This window comes from Saccoglossus kowalevskii, chromosome 1 (genome assembly GCF_978046115.1).
Source record: "Saccoglossus kowalevskii chromosome 1, keSacKowa6.1, whole genome shotgun sequence".
NCBI classification, from domain to species: Eukaryota; Metazoa; Hemichordata; class Enteropneusta; family Harrimaniidae; genus Saccoglossus; species Saccoglossus kowalevskii.
In genome coordinates, this window is record NC_140641.1 from 6,579,085 (window position 1) to 6,596,737 (window position 17,653).

A 17,653-nucleotide genomic window follows, 5' to 3' on the forward strand; every position below is an offset into this window, starting at 1 on the left:
AATTTGAAGGTATCGTGCTAGTAGTTTTTTGTCGAATTTCACGAGTTATTCCTCGTTTATTAAGCAGGCAAGATTAGATTCCAAATGCATGAAGGAAAAAAATGAATAGAATTGGTACAATAACACATGTACATTGCACACGTATAATCAGTGATACAGGGACCGTGGTAGAACGCTAGGAGTACCCAAACATGACTTGTTATATTTATCAGTGATTAGTGTTGACAAAATGAACGATTCAATTTCAAATAAAATTCATGATTTCGAGACACATGAATAGTGAACAATGTTTTAGAAGCGATAAAGACTAAAATAGCATAGCTCTGAGATCGTAGCATTTGGTTTCACTACAAGGCATCTCAACGTTCAGTTTAATTTTCGTAAATGAAAACGTTAGGTGGTCAGCTAGTTGTGGCGATTTAAGAAAAAAGGCACCAAGCCATATCTGCGATAAAAACTTGATAATCAATTTTGATTAATCTAGAAATCAAAGCATGCGGTGGAATTCACCGGTTTCGTTACGTACCAATCTAAATTATCGAGTCGAGTACTCGAGGTTTCTTCGACGTGTTGGGCACTACGATCGTCCCGAACGTTGACTTCTGCCATCGGCTCATACATGTACGGCCTAATGATCGTAGACGTATCAAACAAAGTTAACGAATTATCTGAAATGTCGGAATCATCGGCAGCAGCGCTGCTTACATCTGAATGTCCCGCCATGTTTCAACTAGAGAACTTCTCCTTGTGACGTCACGACGCGTTGAAAGTTCGATGACCTAGTCTTGAAACGCGTTCGGAATTCTTCGGAAAATACTCACAAAGAGCCGGTTTTCAGCAATATCTCGAAGGTAATTTCTTTCCGAATGTCATATAAACTTAAGGAAAAAACGTCTCTGCTTATAATGTATAATTTTTCTGTAAATTTTATTTGTATACAGGCACTTGCAATTTACACTTTAAATAAGTTAACTGGTATGCAGATTAGCTAATTAACTTATGCATATTGATTTCAATGTGGTGTTAGACTTTCAACTACACAATCAGTGAGAAATGAAGTCGGGCAGACACATGCACCCCCCCTCCCCCCCACACACACATACACAGATGACGGAAGCAAACACAGAACACAAGTCTCTGTTTCAGATTATGTTTGTTAAGTTTTACATGGAATGAGCGACAGGATCTTTCAATATCTTTGGCATTGCTAAATATTGGCAGATGAGTGTAGGTCTTGTGCAATCGTACATTCACTGGTGAACTCACCATTCTTGAATCCATTAAAGCTTTGGCTACAAATCTGCCAATGAACTTGAATTTGTATCTCAGCTTTGCAACTGCACCAAGTTTTGCTGTCTTTGGTATTGGGGATGGAAAGAGACCTGTTGGTGCATGTAAGTACAGCACCCCATCTTGATTACCTACAACAGGCAATATTAGAGTAAGTAAGTAATGGAGTAACACTTACTGACCAATCATGTACTGGTAACAGCATTTGTAAATCATAGGCTCTCTACATTCTATTTAGGAGCAGTACACACATTTTTGACAACACCACCAAAATTATGATATTTTCAACAAACATATATACCCAGATATTTTGGTAATTATGCAAACATATGTCAGTAATTATGATTGAAACAGGAATGTCAATACATATAAACAGACAGAGAAGAAAGTACCTTTAGGATCAGGTAAGGGTACAGCCTCTCCTGCCCATATATCTAGATCAGCTCTCTGAATCTCTTGAGACACAAGTGCATAGAATTCTAAAGTCGGTCCTAACCCAGTTCCAACCTACAGAGAAAACATTCTGTCAGGGTCAGGTTCTCAAGTCTAAAAAATTGAATCTGCTAAAGATTACCTGTACTCTTTGTATAAGATTATGCAATGGCAAATTTGTGGAGGTCTGCAGACGCAATGTACTCAGTAATGAAGGATATAAAAGTGTTCTGGTTGAGTGAGAGGGGCATATCGAAGACACTATATATACCACAATGAAATTCACAGAACACTGTGATGTAATATGTTTGTCAACGTTGTTGCAATATAATATATGGGGAATGGGTAAAATGCACTGTTTGTTGACCACCTATTAATTAGACCATGAAACTATTGATTACATCATTTTTGTCATCTCCATCATTTGCTGACCACTGAAATCTTGATCAAGCATACACAGTTTTATGATGCATGCCAGTGGTTGAACTTTGTGTTATTTGGGAATGGTTCTCAATTGTTCAGAAAGAATTGGTGTGGCTTTTATTAAGGATGCAGCTCCTAACACAGATTTTACAGTACTAGTGAATTTGATTTGTTTAACATTATAAATAACACTTTTTATAGTTATTAACTGGGTCAATAAATATTCAAACTATTGGTAAAAAAAAATATTCCTATAGGTGGTGTTTATGCTAATTGATGAAGAAGACATTACCTCATTTTCATATTGTATTTCTAGAATTGCCTTTGAACTGCCTAATTCTTCAATGACTGTTTCTGCTTGCTGCAGTAAATTATCTCTTGACACGGTTCGCTGAGGAAAAATAACAAACAGAAAAATGAGTGACACAAGTTGTTAAATTACAGACTGATGTATTCTGTAGCTAGGTGAAAGGTTTTTCCAGAATCCTGGAGGGAAAAATAGCTAAAGCATTTCATGAAATAAGAACACTGAAGGATATACAACCGCTGTAGCTTTATATTATGGTATATCCTTGAAGTATGTCAGACCATTGTGAGAATGTATGGGTTATTGGAGTTAATCTTTGTAATGTAAGACACTTGTTGTCATGACTTACCTTCCTTCTATCTAGTCTAGGTGCAACACGTTCACCAGCATCAGATGAATTCATATCAGGATTATTATCCTGTAATCTCTGCATAGCTCTATCTCTATCAAAGGCAGTGACGTAAAACAACAGCTGACGTGTATCAAATGGCAATAAAAATGGACTGCAAAAACAAAACAGATTAACTTAAGCAAAGAAAGAAGCCATCCAGAATTTGGTGTTTTAATTCATAACAGGTGTATGCGTAGATGAGTTCAGCTTGACAATACATACCAGTATTTAGCCACATCTCCTAACCATGATGGCAAGTTTCCTGTCATAATAACTAATGGATCTTGTAACTGTCTTGCCGCCTTTGCAGTTACCTTACTGTTAATGAATTCATGGGTAGACAAAACAGCATGTGGTTCAGCACCCTATGTAAAAATGAAATATTAATGTAGACAAACAATTGCCTTGCACAGCTCTACAGACATATCAAGTTTTCAAAACCACTGGTGTAATCCCTAATGGAACAAATCTTACTGAAATATTGTTTTAGACACAAATGCATGGGCAAAGTGACCCTATATAAGGCAAAAACTAAAGGTTGAGTAGTTGCCATTTCACTGAAATTACCTTAGAAAATTATGATGCACACTATTATGGAAGATGACAAAATCATCGGTGAGAGACAGGCAGAGAGGCTAAGCCTCTGAAGAAGGTGATATATTTGACATTTTGCCCAGGGTCTCCGGTAACTTGTCCATAATTCCCTGAGGTTCACATGACAAAAACTGGATTTCAATAGATGGTACCATCAGGAGACCTGGATGGAACCACGCTACAATCTTTTTTCACTTGGGAATGATTTAATGTTACAACATTGGTATACAGCATATATGTTATGCTTTTAGTATTCAAATTTTGGTGATGGCTGTTACAAGTTGATTGATAACACAGGAAATATTTTGATAAAAATAAAAATGATTGCATTTTATGCATAAGTTGGTTATAATAATAATAATAATAATAATGTTTATTTGCCATAGATTACATAAAAAATTACAATACAGCAATAAATAATAACTAATAAATATTGATAAATAATAATAATATTAATCTATGGCTGGGAAACAGAAATTAGCTCATGCAGAGCTAGTCTAGTCTATTTCCCATCAACATATATTTGTAAATAGCTATTTATTAAAAAGGGCAATCAAGTAGACAGAAAAAACTTATTTACAATGGTTTGCTTACACACCGATACATGTTTGTATGCCTCTATATATACATATTGGAATATAACTATGGATGATTACAGTGGATTAAATAGTCTTTCACTTCTTTTTTAAAATTTGCTCGAATACGAATCAATTGGATATCCAGGGGTAAGCTGTTCCAAATTTTAGTTCCCTGGTAATCGACTGAAAACTGACCCAAATTTGTCTTTTTCATTGGTAGAAGAAAGTTTGAATTATCCCTTGACCTAGTGTGATAATGGTGAGTATGGAAATTGAAATAGTAATTAAGGTCACGTGGCAATCTGTGAAATTGTAGGTCATGTATAAATGTACATAGCTGATACTTAAATTGGTCATATATATTGAGAATACGTAGTGACTGAAAAAGAGGTTTACTATGTGCACAGTAGTCTTTAAATAGCATGATACGAACAAGCTTTTTTTGTTGTTTATATATAGGGTCCAGAAATGTGCGATACGTACTACCCCATACTTCTAAACCATAGGAGATATGAGGAAGAATTAGAGAATTATACAGAAGGATAAGAACGTATTTGGGAAGTGTATGTCTGAGCTTAGCAATTAAGCCAATTAAAGGAGTTATCTTTGCTAAAACTCTATTAATATGCGGCTTCCATGTGAGATGTTTATCTATCACCACACCAAGATAAGTAGTAGTATCGACTTCCTGGAGAACTGCATTGTTTAAATGTATGTTTTGTTTGTTTACCAGCTGTTTCTTAGAGGTGGAAAACAGCGTGTAATTAGTTTTGTTGGTATTAATTGTAAGTTTATTAGTGTTGCACCATGTGTTCACCATATCTAAATGTAAATCAACTTCAGCGCTGGGTATATTGTTACTGGAAAATGAATGAAAAAGATTTGAGTCATCAGCAAATAATTTAATTTGGAAGTAAGTTGATGATGCAGGAATATCGTTTATATAAATTAGAAAAAGTAACGGTCCAAGGATGGAACCTTGTGGCACACCATAATTAATTGGGAGAGTGGAGGAGGTATGGCCATCAGCTTGAACAAACTGTTTTCGATTCAATAGATAGTTTTCAAGCCACTTTAAAGGTTTTCCACGAATACCATAGGAACTTAATTTGGAAAGAAGAATGTTGTGATTTATCGTGTCGAAGGCCTTAGTAAAATCCAGGAATACCCCCATCACGATATTACCATCATCAATTTTATTAATTAATTCATAGAAAAGATCTATTAACGCAAGCTTGGTACTGTATTTTCTGCGAAATCCATATTGGTGCTTATTGATAATATTAAATTTGTTAAGAAAGGAAGATAATTGTTTGTGCAGAGTTTTTTCAATAATTTTACTGATAACGGGTAAGATTGAGATGGGTCTGTAATTACCAGGCAAATAGGGTGAACCTTTTTTAAAAATAGGAGTAATTTTGGCTATTTTTAGTTGGTCGGGGAACACACCAGACATAAAGGATTGATTTATAATGTGACAAAGAGGTATTTTAATGAAAGGGGCTGCATCTCTTAGAAGACGGGAATAATTATAGTCATGGCCACAAGATTTACGCGGGTCTAATAATTTTAGATCAGATTCTATTTCATGGATGGTAACTGGTTGGAGAAAGAAGGAATTCAAATTGGTAGTTGTAAAGTAGTCCAAGGGATCGGCAGATGTGTTAATATTCATAGCAAGTTCCTCCCCAATGTTAGCAAAAAATCTATTAAAATAGTTAGTTATTTTTATTGGGTCATGAATATTCATGGTTTGAGAAAGCGGGTTGTCTATGGTAAGTAGTTTAGGCAGTCTACCACCATTCCCAGTGGCCCTTCCTGTTAAATCATTTATCGTTTTCCAGAGTTTAGTCGGGTTGTTTTTATTTAGATTAATTAAATTGGAGTAATATTTTTTTTTAGATTTTCTAAGAATAGTTGTTAAAATATTTCTGTAGGTTTTGTAAGCAGACAGGCGATTTTGATTGTAATTACTCTTAATCACTTTTTCGTATAGTTTATTTTTATGTCTGATTGACTTTGTAATGCCCCTCGTTATCCATGGCTTTTTGGGTAGTTTTGATCTTTTTTTCATCTTGACTAAGGGGGCCACTTTGTCACAAATAGTGCTAAAAATAGACGAAAAAGTATTATACGCATTATTTACATCCAAGCTGTTTAGGACATCAGACCAGTTGACACTGTTTAATTTCCGATGAAAATTTTCAATATTATACCGGGAAAAGTCTCGATGTATAATATACACTCTGCTTTTGGTACATTTTGTCAAGATTTTCAATGAATGCAAAAATGGGAAAATGGTCTGTTATATCTGTCAGAATAGTGCCACAGTGCACAAAATAATCATAGAAGTTTGAATATATGTGGTCAATTATTGTTGATGAGCTATTTGTTGAACGTGTGGGTTTATTGATTAGTTGTTTGTAATTGATACTGGCCATAGAATTGATGTAATTCTGATTTACTGTAGCTGATTGATTATTATAATCAATATTAAAATCACCAATTAAAATACACTTTGATTTAGTAACATTTATATTCATAAGGTGGTTTTCTAGGCCAGTACTGAAGTCAACCACATTTGTTCCTGGTTTCCTATATATAATGCCTATGTTAAAATAACCAGAGCTCAAGTGTAATTCTAGCCACAAGGTTTCAGAGTGGGGAATAATGTTAGAGTTCAATACACGGTAATCAACCGAATTGTGGATATATGCTGCCACCCCTCCCCCAAGTGCACCAGTACGACATTTCTTGATAAGAGTATAATTTTGGATATTAAAATAAGATGAATCATTGATTTGCCAGGTTTCAGATAAAGCGATGACATGGAATTTTGGGGATAATGTATTTTCGCATAATAATTTTAGTTGGTCAATATTTTTGTTTAATGATCGAATATTCATGTGTAAAATGGATGGTTTGGTTTGAGTCCCACTGATTGATTTATTACACACAAGCTATAGGTGCAGTCATCACATGGCTCAGGTAGTGAATACAATACAACATAAAGGTCAAATACAGGGGTCAATGAGATGTGAACTCATTTGCATAATGTATATTGTAAAACATTCACACAAAGTAAGTACAATACTTGCTATATTTTAATATATGTTGTAAAATGCAAACCTACCTCATAAAGACAATGCCAGTTTCTATTGATACCATGTAGTACCCTTAACAAAGAGATAACTTCAAGAGATGGATCCAGACTTTGAAATGATGAAGGCAAAACTGGTGTCAAATAATCATCTAAGGCTTTGAAAGGTGATAGTTTAAAAGAATCTGTAGAAAACATAATAAAAGACATTCACAATAAGATCAATGTCTATAATATTGTGTGGCTCTCAACAGACAACTATAAGTTGTATATTACAGTGTGTGTAATTGCACCTGTAATTTGTAGTTGCGAATCAGGAAATGAGCTCACTTTTTGATGTGGCAGTTGTATGTCAACTCAATTTAGAAGTGTGTAAAGCATCGTGTTTGGTACCAACTTTCAACAAAATATGTTAAGGGTTAATAGGACATGAAAATAAAACCAATTTTTAAAACTAGCGCCGAAGGCGCATATTAGTTTTTATGTTTATATAAGAGATTGCATACTTACCTTTGGTTAATGAAATTTTAATTTCATAAACAAATGGGATAATTGCCAATTATCATATAATACTGGTTAAATAAAATCGAAATAACAGTGGATAGCTCCCGTAGGGGGCGTCCTTCCCCTGTCATCTGATTTGCATACTTCCAGATCTTTTTGACCACGATATTGATTCGTAGCTATTTATCTGGGGTGGTTTTGGGTGGGAAGGTAAGTATGCAATCTCTTATATAAACATAAAAACTAATATGCGCCTTCGGCGCTAGTTTTAAAAGTTTATTACAGAGTATTGCATACTAACCCCTTTGGTTAATGAAATTTTAATTTCATAAACAAATGGGACAGATTACCAGAGAATATCTCTTGGCAGATAAATACTACCCCACCTGATTATGGAATTGAAAAAATTCCATCCCCCCAACTGTATAACTCCCGCTAACTGAATAATTCTTGCAGTTGCGGAAAGTTACATGCCCTATTGTTTCGTTACAACTTGGCCTGTCACTAGGTAGCCTAACGAGTGTAGGCCCTGTGACTCGGCCGCTAGGTCTTTCAGGTAATAAGAGAGAAAAGTGTTGCTAGTTTTCCAGGACCCGGCTGCTAGCACCTGGGCTAAAGAAGCTCCGCTAGCAAATGCCAGTGTATTACCTATGCCTCTTAAGTCATGCATCTTGGCAGTGACTTTGCCTGCCTCTGTGCTCAAATACTTATCACTATAAGCGTGGTAAACTGTCTCTTTTACCCATCTCGCTAACGTGAATTTCGACGCCGCTGAGCTTTGTTTACCTTTTTGGTAACAAACGAACATCGACCTTTGACCCCTTCTGACCCCGGAAGTACGTTTCTTATAATAAGCTAGCGCACGTACCGGACAAAGAATTCTGTCTTGTTTTTCATTGGAAATATTGCTCAGTGCCGGGATAACGATCGGAGTCGCCGTCTCGTGCAGTTTCTGATTTTTTCCTCTGAATTTTACTGATGTCATTAAAATCGCTTTATCGGGATAAAACACCGTAAAATTGTCTTCAAATGACAGAGCGTGTATTTCGCTAACTCGCCTCCCTGAAGCGAGTGCTAGTAGAAAAACAGTCTTTTTCGTCCAGTCCTGTAGTGACGCCAATTCCTTCGGTTCGTATGGGAATTGTCGTAGCGCTTCAAGGACTACTGACAAGCTCCATGCAGGCGCTTTGTACCTCTCAATGGGGCCCGCCTGTGTAATAAAGCCCTTGAACAGATCGGAGATTGTCGGGTCATCCGAAATGTTTTTGTCTAGGCTTAGTTTGAGTACAGAGTTGATCGCCGATTTATAGTTTTCTACTGTCCCCGGTTTCAACTTTTTTTCGTTGATCAAATAAGAAAAAAACTCCGCTACTTGGGGCAAAGAGGGATAGAGTGGATGTATATCCCCTGCAAGACACCAATTACGAAATTTTTCCCAGTGGTATTGATACAATCCATTTGAGGAATCCCTAAGCCCGGCCGTCGTTGTTTGCGACACTTGGCTTGAAAACCCTTGCGCAATTCTAAATTGCTGGATAGTTTCCACACGTGAAGTTGGTACAGCTCCGGGTTGGTTGGTGTATAACCGCCGGGTTGTGTCAACGTGATTTCTTGTGGCAGGCTTCTCGGATGGTCCGTTAGCAGAGACAGCAGTAACGGAAACCAAGTCTGAGACGGCCAGTTCGGTGCCACTAGAATCATGTGCGAGTTCTCCGATTGTTCCAGTTTTTGTAACGTTCGGTGGATCAATGGAAATGGTGGGAATGCGTAACTGAACATTCCGCCCCACTCCATCTGAAGTGCGTCCCACGTCAGTGACTGTTTGTCCGGATAACGCGTCACAAAAACGGGACGTTTTTTGTTTTCCGGTGTTGCAAACAGATCTACCTGGGGTTCCCCCCACATGTCGAACACTAGGTTTACTGCCGTCTGTGACAGCTCCCATTCTGTGTCGTCGTAGGGTTTCCCCCGGGATAGCGAGTCCGCTACACCGTTTTGGACTCCCGGTATATGTTTGCACATCAGCTCGACTTTGTTTTGTGCACACCACTTTAGCACTGCTACAGCATGGTCGTTTAACGACTGTGATTTCGTTCCCCCTTCCTTGTTGAGGTAAGCTACTACAGTCTGATTGTCGGATCTTATTAACACGGCCCGGTTTTTTACCGCTTTTTTGAAGGATTGCAGGGAGAACTGCACCGCTAGCATTTCCAGTCGGTTTATGTGAAATTTCCTTTGTTTTTCGTTCCACTGACCGTGTGCAATCCCGTCCATGCAGTGCCCTCCCCAGCCCGTCATGGATGCATCCGTCACCAACGTTACTGTCGGTTTCGCCTTGTCCATGGGAATCCCCGCCGTGAGGTTCTTGAGGTTGCCCCACCACGGAAGTGATTCCAGAAAGGCCGGTGTGAACAGTACCGGTTTTTCGTATTTTATCCCGTCCTTTGATAGTCGCATTTTTAACTGTGCGTCTAACACTAGGCGTTGGATCGGTCTGGACTGTAGCGCCGCTCTCGGTACTAAGCCCCTCATCGAAGTTAACATCCCCACTAGTCGCATTACCTGGCGTAGTGTGGCTTGTTTTTGTTTTAGAAATGATTGTATCATTTTTTGTACATTGTCGATTCTGTGCTGGGCTGGTCGGATCATGCCTTTCTCCGCATCCAGTTCCATGCCCAGAAAGACTATTTTCTGCGTCGGTATTAATTCTGATTTTTCCATATTTATCAGAAAACCTAGCTTTAACAGTAGACTGACAGTCCGCTCGGTTGATTGACAAATCAGGTTCCGATTTTGACTTTTTATCAGCCAGTCGTCTAAGTAGGGGTTGACGTCTGCTGCGTTCTTGTGCAGTAACGCCACCACTGTGCGTAGAACTTTTGTAAACAGAAGTGGGGCTGACGTCAGGCCGAAAGGTAGGACGGTGTACTGATACGTTACACCGTTCACCACGAATCGTAACAAGCGCCTGCTTTCTGTGTGTATTGGTATGTGCAGGTAAGCGTCGGTCAAGTCGAGGGACGTCATCCAGTCCCCTTTTTGAATTGACGCTCTCACTAGTGCCGGAGTTAACATTTTGAACGTTTCTTTCTTCACAAATTTGTTCAACTCCTTTAAATCCAGCACCAGCCTGTACCCACCGTTGGATTTCTTGACGGGAAATAACCTCGAGATGAAAGAATTTTTCGGGTTTTGTACCCGCTGAATTACCTTTTTTTCGAGTAGTATTTCCACGCTTTCTTTCAGTATTGTTGACTGAGTAGAGCCCGGTTTCCCCGAAATACATGTTCTTTTTTTGCATTTCGGTTCTTTTATCAACGGTATTCGATACCCGTGTGTTATTATCGATATCACATACGGATCGTTTATAGTTTCTTTCCACCAGGGAATACATTTCTGCAGACGCAGTGCCACCGGCGTCGAGGGACTCACCAACCCTCGGTCGCTTGTGGCGGTATACATTGACATCGCCGATTTCTCCATTTCCCCCTGGAGTGAATGCGGCGTTATATCCCCGTTTAACGTCCTTCCCCCCCTTTTTTTCCAACCTGGAGGGGAGTAGGGACTCTGCCTTACGGGTTTCTGTTTTTTCACCGGTCGATGCGTCATTCTCCCTAGGTCCACGCATTCGGCCGGTTGTTTGTTTATACGATCGCCCACCGACCTGAGGTGCGGCCGACCGTGTTTTTGTTGTGCACGATTGAGTTCCCGCCATCCTGGGCACTGAACAAAATCGCTTAATGCACAATGTTTTGCACGACTTGGTTCCCGCCGACCTGGGCACTGAACCGAATCATTTAATGCAAGTGGTATATGTGTAAGGGGATCTGTGGTTTGATTTGTTTGACAAAAATACTCGGAGACTTGAGTAATATTTGACATGTTTAATCGCACCTTGTTTTGATACATTACCATATTTGCTGACGTATAGTCAGGAAGACTTTTTAGTGTTACCAGTCTGTTTCGAGAATTGTTTATTCTGTCGCTGCTGGTTTTCACTTTTTCCTTTTGCCTGATTCGGGTTTGCCTTTGCGTTTCCCTTGGGCTGACCCGTAGTAGCTTGGTTAACTGGCTTCGCCTTGGTCGCGATGCTCTGTTTGTTATTAGCGGCTTGCTTGGCTTTAAAGGCGCCTTCGATCATCACACGGTTAACTTTTGCCGCTGCTTTCTCATTCAACTTAGAATTCACAGCGCTGAGTTTTCCGTCGAATAATTTGGTCCCTCTGAAATCGATCGTCGCCAATTCGTTCTTGATTTCAGCGTTGGCGGCTGTCTTTAGCATAGCTGACCAAACTGCTGCACGGCGAGAGTGTTGAATAGTCGCTCGTAACTGGAGGTGACTCTGTATTATGTCAGCGTCGACGACGTTAGTCGCGACCAACAGCGGCTCTAATGTGCTAAACAGTTCATCCTTGGTGATGTTGCCTGTTTTGAATTTCGCTAACTGAATTTGTGTAGTAGTAGTGAAAAATTCTCTATGGCTTAATGCAAGAGAAGTGTCCCAAACGTTGTTTTCCAATCTACATAGCGTTGACTGGGACAGGCAATACGGGATGTAAACTTGTGGTTAGCCGAGTGGATGTTTCGTTATACTTCCTTCGGCGACCATTTCCCGGACGCATGGCTCCAGTTCTGGTGGTTGTACGCCGAGAGGTCGTTCGTGCAGGCTGGCGTCGGTACCGACCGGTGTTTTCCACTCATCAGCGGGCGGTATGACTTTTTGGTAGCGTCTGCTCCAATCGTCCCGGTTAGTCCCCAAGAAGTCGTCCTTGGTGGCTGTAGCGGTTTTCTCGGTAACTTCACGATCCCATTTGCCTCCTCCGATCACGCGTTGTGTTATAGCAGCGCCCTGTGTCAGTCGGGGAGACCATGGTAGCATTGCTGAAGTCGCAAAAGTGTCCTTTTTCGGCAGTGTAGACAAACCGATCGAGAAACGTGGGGCGTCCGCCATCGGTGGAATCGGTAGAGGTAAGATTTTCTTGACCATAACCGCACCTTTCGTGATAGCATCGGAGCGGATTTTGAATTCGGGGTCCTCCTTGTCGGTACCACTCGCTGTTGTGGTTTTCGACGAGCCGGCCTCCCCCGCGTTGCTTGTAGCATCTTCAGTAGAAAAAATCACGCCTGCCTCAGCCAGTGCGTCTTCAACATTTTCTCGCACCACTGTTGTGTAGGATTTTTTCTTTTCCGCCTGGAGAGCGCTGACACTCCATGCTTTTGGTGGTACCTCTTTGTCTACTGGGTTTTCCAAAACTTTAATTTTTCTGGTCAGTAGATCCACCTTGTTCTGTAAATGAGCTATAACACTTTGCTCATTGTCAGTCTCCTTTGGACGTTTTTGGCTGGGTTCGTCTGCCAATAGTTCGTCCTCAGCGTTGGTAGGTACCGATGAAACCGAAGACTCCTCCAAATGACGTTTTTTGGATTTCTTCTTTCCTGATTTTCCCGTTGACTTGCGTAGGCGGGAATCCCAGTTCCAAGTTTCTATCGGCCAGGCGAGGCAAACACCGCAGTTGATGTGCCCATTACATTTTCTGCCACATGGAATGCAAATACGGTGATCATCGTAAGTGAGCATCGATATATGGCACTCTTCACACTTTCGTCCGAAAGTGTTTGAATCCGAAGTGCTGGGATGAACGGTGTTCAACTCTCCGGTATCCATATTTTCCGCCATCTTGAAACTGAAGGCGGGCTTTTGAGTTTCGTTACTAAAACTACAATTTTTTACTCAAGGTGACTAAGTACGAAGTTCTTGATGTCCACAAGAGCTTCCTGACACACTAATAGTTCGGTGGCTGTGTTGATGGGTGGTAACAATGTATTTCCACCGCAAAAACAATGATATTTTGGCAAGCCCAAATTTCAACCGTGAATCAATCTCGTGGTTAAAAATGGAAGTATGCAAATCAGATGACAGGGGAAGGACGCCCCCTACGGGAGCTATCCACTGTTATTTCGATTTTATTTAACCAGTATTATATGATAATTGGCAATTATCCCATTTGTTTATGAAATTAAAATTTCATTAACCAAAGGGGTTAGTATGCAATACTCTGTAATAAACATGGCCCCTAGTTGGCCATAAGAACACAACACAAAATGAAGTGTATTAGTAAACCACAAGAAGTGATGTCATTAACATCAATTTGAATGAAATGACCATGTATGCCTGAGAAATGGTTGACAACATGTTGAAATGTATCAAGGTTTATTGAAATCAATCAAGTTTTTTTTTAAGAGATACAAGTGACAATTCACTAACTATTGAGCAAGTTGGGTAATTAATATGCAAGATTTTCCACTCTAAACTAATCACGTCCTTAACCTGGGGACTTACCTGTTTGGATCTCCTCATTTTTTTTTAACCTGGGAGATACTTTGGTTGGCGGAGACTCTTTTCCTTTTTTATTTGAATTTATCGATGCAGAAATATTACCAGTAGTAATGTCTTTGTGGTCATCATCAGGGACTGGTCTGTACCTGTGATACAACAGATAAATATTACGCCATGAAGCAAAGAATCTCAAGAGACTATTTCAAGGTACTAGTGCACTGTTTCCATAGAAATAGAACCACATTATAGACTGCTTCCCTTACTACAAACTGATTTATTGGGGGCTGCATCTCATCACATGTATATTTGTGTGTGCTGTTTGACACATGGCAATATTGCATTTGTATATGCACCAATGATATTAACATAAAGATGACAACTCACCATATCGTGTGTGTTCGTTTCCAAATACTGGCTCTTCCAAGAGGGTTATTTTCATCGTCTGTATCTCTATCTTCATCTGTCTGTATTCCATATTGTTTGATAGCTTGATAAACTGTCCAGTTATATGGTAATATTCTATCGCCTATTAGGAACTGTAATCGATGTCGTACATTCAGACCAGTACCTGAGAATGCCGCTGCTAAACTCTCATCAATATCATCATCAGAAGCATCATCATCACTGTTATCTTCATCATCATCTTGTTGCTGTAATAGTACACATTCGTAAATGACAGCCATGATATTTAAACACATAGTTGCCCAATACAATGAGCATTTTGGGAAATCTCAGATGCTAGTAGAATAACAAATAGTATGAATCACATAGTTTCTAATTCTGAAGCAAGACCAACTATACAAATACAACAAGACCAATAAAGCTTGACAACTACTTTGTGAAATTCACTATTACCACACTTTCCTTTCATTTCACCATAGGTAAGGCAATTAAAATAGGGGTGATACAAAATAGCAACATGTCTGAATGACTGACAAAACAAATACTGTTGACTGAAAAGGATGAACGCGTAGACTGAACATCTGCTGAAAAAATTGAATAATTTGATTTTGAAATTGAATATCTTTTTTATAGTTCAATGTCGAAATGCCGAGCTTTCAAATTGGAATATAATTTTGAGATACACTTACTTCAGCGAAAGTGACTATCATCAAATGTGTATAGCACATTATTTAACATGTTAATACTCAAAAAATACTTGTCAGATCCTATGTTATGTTTGATTTCTCGTAGTGAACACAAAATGGTCTAATATTTAAATTGGTGAGCAAACAAGTCATTGTCAATAACACGTCCCCGTTCCGTTCATATTTGAGTGACATATACATTCAAAGCAGATCATGACCGAAATGCACCTGCATATGTACAACACATTGTGCTAAATCTGAACAAAATCCATCCATGCATGACTGAGATCCGGTTCTGGAATTGTGAAAATACGTGATTTTGATGCATTTTCGGCCTTAAAATGGCCATCATTCCGCTATTGTTAAGCAGATCATGAAACAAATGCACATATCTATTTGTGACATGATGTACTATGTGTGTGTGAAGTTTGAACTTGATCAATCCAGACATGTCTTGGATACGGATCCAGAACTGAATTCTTTAACAAAATGGCCGCCAGTCGGCCATTTCGAACTTGATCCGAAAAAAAAAGACGTGCATCAAGGTCCTATTATGTTTAATGTATGTACCAAATTTGAACAAAATCCATCCATGCATAACTGAGATCTGGGTCCGGAATGGTGAAAATGTGCGATTTCAATGCATTTTCGGCCTTAAAGCGGCCCCCATTTGGCTATCGTTAATGAGATCATGAAACAAATGCACATACATATTTGTGACATGATGTACCTTGTGTGTGTGAAGTTTGAACTTGATCAATCCAGACATGTCTCGGATACGGATCCAGAACTGAATTCTTTAAGACAAAATGGCCGCCAGTCGGCTATTTCGAACTTGATCCGAAAAAAAAAATGACGTGCATCAAGGTCCTATTATGTTTAATGTATGTACCAAATTTGAATGAAATCCGTCCATGCATAACTGAGATCTGGGTCCGGAATGGTGAAAATGTGCAATTTCAATGCATTTTCGGCCTTAAAGCGGCCCCCATTTGGCTATCGCTAATGAGATCATGAAACAAATGCACATACATATTTGTGACATGATGTACCTTGTGTGTGTGAAGTTTGAACTTGATCAATCCAGACATGTCTCGGATACGGATCCAGAACTGAATTCTTTAAAACAAAATGGACGCCAGTCGGGTATTTCGAACTTGATCCGAAAAAAAAAATGACGTGCATCAAGGTCCTATTATGTTTAATGTATGTACCAAATTTGAATGAAATCCGTCATGCATAACTGAGATCCGGGTCCGGAATGGTGAAAATGTGCGATTTCAATGCATTTTCGGCCTTAAAGTGGCCGCCATTTGGCTATCGTTAATGAGATCATGAAACAAATGCACATACATATTTGTGACATGATGTACCTTGTGTGTGTGAAGTTTGAACTCGATCAATCCAAGCACGTCTCAGATACGGATCCAGAACTAAATTCTTTAAAACAAAATGGCCGCCAGTCGGCCATTTCGAACCCGATCCAAAAAAAAAAATGACGTGCATCAAGGTCCTATTATGTTTAATGTATGTACCAAATTTGAACAAAATCCGTCCATGCATAACTGAGATCCGGGTCCGGAATGGTGAAAATGTGCGATTTTGACGCATTTTCGGCCTTAAAATGGCCGCTATTCGGCTATCGTTAATCGGATCATGAAAAAAATGCATGTGCATATGTCCCATATAATGTGTGATGTATGAGTGAAGTTTGAACTTAATCGGTCCATGCATGTTCGAGATACAGGTGATCACGGACGCACGGACGGACGGACGGAGGGACGCACACAGGGCAAAACATAAGTCCCCGTTTTCGGACTGCGTCCGAACGGGGACTAATTAGACACAAATCAGTGATTTATGGAGACTCCTGAAATAATTTATAGATTATCACTGACAGAATTCATAATTAAAGTAAGTAACATGTGATATGTGACATATTAAAAACTTGCCTGTCTTATTCTGCCATAGCCTCGGATAACAAGATACCTTTCAATTGCTTGCACCAAAGCTAATGGATCAATTTTGACAGGACCTCCTTTCCACTGTCTAAGATTCAAAGATTCTGGATGTCTCTGCAGTTGACACTGTCAAGAAAAAGCCAATAAGAATCATCATGAGGACGTTTAGGTCAATTTAAAACTCCCACACAAGGTTATAACATAAGCAGAGTGCTGTCAAATGTATTTGAGTGTGCATGTATACTAAGAATATTTGGACTTACCTTCAACTGATGTGTATTAAAAAACCTCATTGCTTGTGACCCTCTTGTGCCTGGAGTTGCACCACCTGGTAAATCATGCACTTTTACTGGAAACTGTTCTAAATGGTTCACACAGCCCTGTAGCTTGTTTACTAATTGCAGGAAGGGGGGTGGACTGGCTAAATCTAATGCTTTAAATGATTTGCTATCTGGAGCCTATGAATTCAGAAATAGAGAAATTGTTAGTTGAGACAACTAAACACAGCTGCAAATCATAACTATCATTATTATAGAGCGTGCCATAATTTTATGGTATTTTACAGGGCATTTTCATCCTACCATAATTGGAAATGCAAATTCCAAATATGGAAAGATTAACGTGTAAACTTCCCCTAATAATAAAAAC

At 39.2% G+C, this 17,653-nt stretch overlaps 1 protein-coding gene across 2 annotated transcripts in view; it reads right to left on the reverse strand.

Annotated features, from left to right (window-relative positions):
• LOC100369485 (E3 ubiquitin-protein ligase TRIP12-like) overlaps window positions 1-17,653 on the reverse strand; it is an 83,552-nt gene that overhangs the window by 8,904 nt on the left and 56,995 nt on the right. For both annotated transcript variants that reach the window (XM_085498560.1, XM_006820073.3), the window contains exons 27-36: window positions 17,269-17,463; window positions 16,997-17,131; window positions 14,341-14,606; window positions 13,960-14,102; window positions 7,149-7,300; window positions 3,066-3,208; window positions 2,802-2,955; window positions 2,438-2,536; window positions 1,683-1,797; window positions 1,267-1,421 (exon numbers count right to left, since the gene is read on the reverse strand). In XM_085498560.1, coding sequence (XP_085354686.1) covers window positions 1,267-1,421; window positions 1,683-1,797; window positions 2,438-2,536; window positions 2,802-2,955; window positions 3,066-3,208; window positions 7,149-7,300; window positions 13,960-14,102; window positions 14,341-14,606; window positions 16,997-17,131; window positions 17,269-17,463 — 1,557 coding nt within the window. The remainder of the gene's footprint in view (window positions 1-1,266; window positions 1,422-1,682; window positions 1,798-2,437; window positions 2,537-2,801; window positions 2,956-3,065; window positions 3,209-7,148; window positions 7,301-13,959; window positions 14,103-14,340; window positions 14,607-16,996; window positions 17,132-17,268; window positions 17,464-17,653) is intronic.